General features: G+C 33.4%; 1 protein-coding gene across 1 annotated transcript; it reads left to right on the top strand.

Annotated features, from left to right (window-relative positions):
* Window positions 1-874: 874 nt before the first annotated feature.
* LOC139861340 (zeaxanthin 7,8(7',8')-cleavage dioxygenase, chromoplastic-like) lies at window positions 875-2,845 on the top strand. Its single transcript, XM_071849714.1, has 2 exons — window positions 875-2,275; window positions 2,394-2,845. The coding sequence occupies exons 1-2, from the start codon at window positions 879-881 to the stop codon at window positions 2,773-2,775; spliced, it is 1,779 nt and encodes a 592-aa protein (XP_071705815.1). The 5' UTR covers window positions 875-878; the 3' UTR covers window positions 2,776-2,845.
* Window positions 2,846-7,042: the final 4,197 nt, after the last annotated feature.

The following is a 7,042-nucleotide window of genomic DNA, read 5'->3' as shown; positions in this document are numbered from 1 at the left end:
TTAAATAATTTATTGTAATAGACGTTTATTAAGTACATGTATGTGCATATTCTTTTTCTCGTTCACTCATTGTCATATCAAATTTGTTACATCTTTTTTTTTTTTTTTTTTAACAGGAAACACTAACAATGCCTGAAAGGAGTTTCGATGCATATGAAAGCAGAGTTCATTTGTAGGAGCCGTCAATAATAGTGTATGTGTGTATAAGTGTATAACTAAGTAGAGAAGAAAGATAGAACCAGGGAAAGGCTTAATGAAGTATGTAGAAGTATCTTTTAGGAAATGTTCATAATTGATTTTTTGTTTGTTAGCTGTAATCTTTTATCAGGTATCATCATATTAAACTTTTATGTTGATTATTATCATTTTACTTTTCAATGAGTCTTGAGATTGATTGATTGCTTGCGTTGCCTTCTCAGCGATGACTATCAACACATTCAGTCGTGTGTAGATATTCAATGCTACTCCTCTGAAACAAAGTATTCTTTTCGATTCTATTTGCATTTTCATCATATTTTTTTCTAAAGCGTTGAGGTAACATAGTTTCATTGTTGGTTGATTGTTAAAAAACATATATGTGGTTAAATCATCACCACATGATACTAGACATGTTTTGTGTGGTCCATTCCATCCTAATGGAATTGAAAAGGAACGTCCACAAACATTGACATTATTATTGAAATCAATATATATTTAAATAAATCTAGCTTCATTCATCATCCACAAAAAATCACAAGTAAAAATATAGAGTTGATATTCATAGCACACAGACCAATCAATCGCATTGGTCGTATTTTTGAATTTGAACTAACATCATATAGTGTGGGTGTGCTTGATAAGTTGTCCTAACATTAGCATTTGTGTTACACCCTTTTTTAATGATTGTAGCAATGGGAACAACTTCGTTCTGCTTGATACACACGCCTCTAATTAATCAACAATCCACCAATTTAGACGTTCTCTCAAGTACTATGAAATCTCGTTCAGGGTTCATTGTTTCCCTTTCTAGAGGAAACAACGAAAAGGTACAAAAAAGACGAATAACATCAAAGCGTACTCATGTTGATTCAAGAAAATCGTTAGGCGAAATTTTGTTTGACACACTTGATAGGGCAATCGTCAAATTCATCGATCCTCCTCTTCAGTCATCAGTCAACCCTAACTACGTCCTATGTGACAATTTCAGACCGGTTGATGAGCTAAGCCCCATTGAATGTGATATCATACATGGCTCATCGTCCATCCTTTCATGTCTTGAAGGTGTGTATATTCGTATCGGACCAAACCCGCAGTTTACCCCTAATGGTCCACACCACTACTTCGACGGGAATGGGATGATGCAATCGATAAGATTCTCTCAAGGTAGAGCTACCTTTTGTTGTAGATATGTGAAAACAAATAAGTACCTTTTTGAGCACCAAGCTGGATCCTACATCATTCCAAATATTATTGGAGGTATGCAGGATCTTGGTCCCTTTATAGCTCGCGCTGCATTATTTGCAGCGCGTTGTATATTGGGACAATATGACTATAGTCAAGGTTTTGGAGTTGCAAATACTAGTATAGTGCATTTTGGTGGTCGGGTGTACGCATTATGCGAATCCGACCTTCCATATGAAATCAAAGTGAAAAACGATGGTGACATAATAACCTTGGGCCGTCATGATTCTAACGGTAATCTTACCTTAAACATGACGACTCACCCCAAGGTTGATCCCGAGACTAAAGAGGCTTTTGCCTTCCGTTATTGGGCAACATATCCTTACATGACGTACTTCCGCTTCGATGCCAATGGAGATAAGCAACCGGATGTCCCAATTTTCTCTATGAAGCAATCGTCACTAACACATGACATGGCTATTACTCAAAAGTACGCAATCATTTTTGATATTCAACTTGGAGCGGATCCTATGAACTTTATTCGCGGACGACGTCTAGTAAGTTTTGACCCAACAAAAGTCCCCAAAATTGGTATTCTTCCACGTTTGGCAACAAATGAGTCCGGGATCAAGTGGTTTGATGCGCCTGGATTAAATGTATTACACGTTGTTAATGCGTGGGACGAGATTGATGATGATGGAAGTGAAGTTGTTGTGTTGGTGGCATCGAATATATTGCAAGTGGAACATTTAATGGAGCAGATACATATGATCGAACCTTGTATGGAGATAGTAACGATTCACTTTCGGACAGGGGTGGTGTCAAGAAAATCTATGTCTACTAATAACTTTGAGTTACCTGTGATCAATCAAGCATATGTTGCCAAAAAGAACAGGTGACAAAAAAACATCTTTTTGAACTACTAAATTTTTTGTTTGATCTATCGGTTTCTTTGCACCTCTATCCGTACTTAATATTAATCTTATGAGAACTAAAAAATTATCATATGACAGGTATTTTTACTCGGTGATAAATGAGAAAAGACCGCTAAAATCATCGATGGTGAGAACGCTAGGGGTGGTAAAGCTTGACATTACAGCATCATCAGAAAACAATACTAAGGATAGAAACAAGCACATTGTGGCTAGTCGTATGTATGGCGAAAACTGTTTTGGAGGCGAACCATATTTTGTTGCAAGAGACCCGGATGATCCAAACTCGGAAGAGGATGACGGTTATGTTGTGTCTTATGTGCACGACGAAAGCTCAGGTAAGTCGAAATTCGTGGCCATGGATGCTCGATCACCGAGTCTAGAAATTGTTGTAGAAGTGAAGCTGCCTCAACGAGTGCCTTATGGTTTACATGGGATATTCATTAGGGAAAATGACCTATAGGAAATGTGAAATTTGTTAGTTTTGATTGGTGGTGGATTAATACTTTGAATACAATATATTCTTGTATGATGTGGACTATAAAGTAGTAATGTTATCTAATTGATATTACTTCTTATTTGGCTGTTACAGGAAGTTATTACATTAATGGGGGTAAGACATCCGATTTATTTATAAATAATCTATCGTAGTAAAGGTTTATGACATCATCCCATTATTGACATCATCCCATAATTAAAAGGGGCATACTCGAATGTAAGATACATTTGCATACTCACGAAATAAGTTCATCTTTTAAAGTATTCGACGCTCCAATTGCTAGTGTACTGAGGAATCTATTTATTTTAAGAGGATTACTAGTTATTGTAATATATCCTGCAAACTACTACTACACACAGTTACTTCTCATTTACAGACTTTCAAGTAATGATAAAGCCAGTGAGTTGTGTGGCTTGAAATCTAAGTATAGGTATCTGTATATTCTTTTTCTCAGTTCGGTCAACTGATCATATCACCTTTGTTACATATTTTTAACAGGAAACACAAACAATGCCTGAAAGGAGTTTCTATGCATATGAAAGCAGTGTTCGGTTGTAGGAGCATTTAATAATATGGTATGTGTTTATAAGACCACGGATAATGGTGACGCCTACGTGTAATATGCACTTTTTGGGGCAAGTCAGTGACTGGACCATGCCAGTGAAGGGGGAGTTGTTATGGGGACTTTTGTCAAAGGATGACAGTGACGTGACATTTTATTTTTTATTTTTTTTATTTTTTTATTAATTAGATTTTATTTATTAAATAAGATAAAATAAAACAATACATAAATAAAAAAAAAGTTACATGAATAAAAAAAAGCGATACATTGAAAAGAAAAAAAACGTTACATAAAAAAAAAAAAAAATACTAGATTAAACACACAAAAACATAAAAATTAAACACACAAAAAAAACTTAATCGTCATTGTTGTCGTCATTTTCATCTTCGTCTTCATCTTCGGACGACGAAATTTGAATGATATCCTTAAATTGCTTACGAACCCATTCTTGTAGCTTTTGAACCCTTTTTTTGTCTTTCTTTTTTAACCCCTCGGTGCCCGTTTTAAGAATCTCGATCCCTTTCGCGGCTTGTTGTAGGTAAGCTGCCTTTTTAAACGCCGCAAGAGAACTCTTTTTTTCTTCAACCATTTGTTCCGAATATTTTGACGACTTTGAAGAGTTACTAGAACGAGATACCGTTCCCGCGTCGGACGAAATCGATCTTCTTGCGGCCTTTTTCACTTTGTCTCTACCTTTTGGTCTTTTCAAAGGGTCGGGTCCAAACAACTCTTTTTCGATCGAACGTTGGTCGGAAGAAAGATCAACACCAAAACTATCATCAAAACCTTCTTTGTCGTCATCATCATCGTCATCATTCTCATCAACATCTTCTCCCCCGACCGGTGGTGGTGCATACCATTTTGGATGTTTTTTCAAAACATCCCAAGCTTCAACCATACGAAAATCTTTCAAATATTTTCGTTTATAATTAAGCAACGCATTTTTCATCAAATCTCGATCATTCCTTCCACTACCCCAATTACGTCGCGTTTCATCGAACACACCATTAAACTCCTTACAACTTCTACTTAAATGAAGCCATTTCGATGTTAATTGATCATCACCCTTAAACCACCCATGGTTATTGCTATTAAACTTTTCATAAACAGAATCCCAAAAATTCGAAAGCTTTTGAGAGTTTCCTTTTTCGAATTTTCGGACGCGTCAATCCAACATGTTGCTAGCCACGCTTCCTCTTCGGCATCCCACATCTTTTTCTTGTATATTTCTTTTTTCGATGCACCTACATAAATACATATACAAAAATTAATTAAAATATACATTCTACATATATATATACACGAAAATATACATATACAAAAATTAATTAAAATATACATTCTACATATACATATACACGAAAATATACATATAAAAAATTAATTAAAATATACATTCTACATATACATATACATATACATATACATATACATATACACGAAAATATACATACTAAAAATTAATTAAAATATACATATACGAAATACGTAAATAATAAAAATATAATACCACCAATTTTTTTCTTATGGCTCGTTTCTTTCGAGTAGGCGTGTCAGGTGCTTGGGATGTCGGTTGCGATTGTGATTGTGGTTGGGAGGTCGGTTGCGTTTGTTGGGGACCCGAAGTGAACATATTTGGTTGACGAGTATAACAACCCTCACTTTTCGACTTCTAAATTTAGTGAATTAACCCCAGGGTTATCTGCCTGACTATATGTATTAAGGGTTGTTATATACAATTAAATATTGACCGAATAGTAATTTTTAGTCAACAATGTACGCTTAAATAAATAATATATTATTAATTTATATAATTTGACATAATTTAACTAAGTATATAAACTTTGTATCACTTTTATTATTTAGTTAATGTATTATATATTTAACTATATGTCACGACCCGGAAAATTTTGACTAATTTTAAACTAAACTCTCGATACTATTTAATATTTTTAACTCGATAAGAAAACTCTGTAAGATTGAGTCTCAAAAAGTTTGAACTGTTTTGTATATTCAATTGACCTTCGACTGCTCTCGATGATTCACGAACAACTATTTGAAAATAGATACGTATATATTTAAATATATTTATATATATATAATAATAATTTGAAATATTATTTGATATAATATATGATTTAATTGTAGGAAATAAATATGTAAAATGATATGCGATGTAATAAAAACTATTATGTTATTAAATATAAATATATATATATATATATATATATATATATATATATATATATATATATATAAATATTATTTGTAAATATATAATATTATATTTAGTTGTTTAAAAGAATATAATTAATATTTTTATTTACTTAAACTTGTTAATTAAGATTTGATGTATATATAGAATGTGTATAATGAAAATGAATGAGTTTGAGCCTAATCAGTAAACGTCAGTAACACTTGGTTGACGTTTCGTTAGTTTTGATATAGATATATTACATGTTCATGAAGGACTAAAATAAAAGTTGGAGTGTAAATTGATTACGAAGATTTTAGATTTGTTAAAAATATTTTTACCTCTTAAAGTTTAAATATTAGTACTCCGTACATATAAATTGGAACAGAAAATAAATAATTATCTAATCTTTTTGATCAGGTTTCAAACAGTTAATGAGTGAAATAATTAAATATACTTAATCTAAAAATTTAGGATTTTTAGGGACACTTTTATACGTTAACTGTTTAGCAATGGACACGATAAAGCCATCCGAGAAGAAGTGTTGGCAGATAAATTTTTCATTTAAACAGTACACACACGTTTATGATTCATTGAATGTTAATTGTATTATTATATTGATACTTTATGATTTTTTTATATTATATATATGCATACAAAACCACTTTCATATGTTAAAACACACCACAAACATATCGATATATCCATTTACATAATTGCATTTGATCAGAGGTAAACAACAAATCTGATTGTTTTCATTATTCAAGATCTATACTACAACTATTAATACACTAAAACGCATATACATATCCTCAAAAGAGTCCCGTATTTGTTCATCTTCATTGAAACCCACCTTGAAACCCATGAGAACCACCACTGGTTACCCTCGCTAACACCTTTCATCGTGAACCATTTCATCAAACACCACCTTGATCTCGCTATACTTACCACCATAAACCGCTCACTTCCACCACCTATATCCGCCACTCGCCACCTTCTCTTTCAATGCTATCACCACCACCACCTTGAAGACCTACGGCTAACACCCACCACCATCGCCACCGCGAGACCACCACCGTCATCACCTTTATATTTACTTTCCCTCTTTTTCTTTCTTTCTTTGATTCACTCATTTCTGTCTCCTGTCTCGAAACAAACAGCTGCTGCATACTTAATTTTTTTTTCCTTCGGTTATGCCCGTCACCAAACGCCACCATAAACCACCCCTTTGTTCAACTACAACTACTGCTCGAGTTTTCTATTTTTAATTACTGATGCCACTACTATGAAGATAACGATCATTGTTATGATGATAAATCGATAATAATCATGATATATATGATGAAGAAGAAAAACTGGCAGATAGGTACAAGTTATGTATTTTAATTCGGATATTAAATCATTAACGAAGTAACAGCTGAGTGGTAAGGAGGTGTGTTGAGAATCGAGAGGTCTGGGGTTCGATTCTAGGTCAG

Source organism: Rutidosis leptorrhynchoides, chromosome 1 (assembly GCF_046630445.1).
Source record: "Rutidosis leptorrhynchoides isolate AG116_Rl617_1_P2 chromosome 1, CSIRO_AGI_Rlap_v1, whole genome shotgun sequence".
NCBI lineage: Eukaryota > Viridiplantae > Streptophyta > Magnoliopsida > Asterales > Asteraceae > Rutidosis > Rutidosis leptorrhynchoides.
Note: the sequence above shows the minus strand (reverse complement) of the source record. Positions and strands in the feature narration are given on the sequence as shown.

Coding starts and splice junctions, on each gene's coding strand:
- LOC139861340 (XM_071849714.1), top strand. CDS start 879: ATGATTGTAGCAATGGGAACAACTTCGTTCTGCTTGATACACACGCCT. Junction 2,276..2,393: donor TATGTTGCCAAAAAGAACAG/GTGACAAAAAAA, acceptor ATCATATGACAG/GTATTTTTACTCGGTGATAA.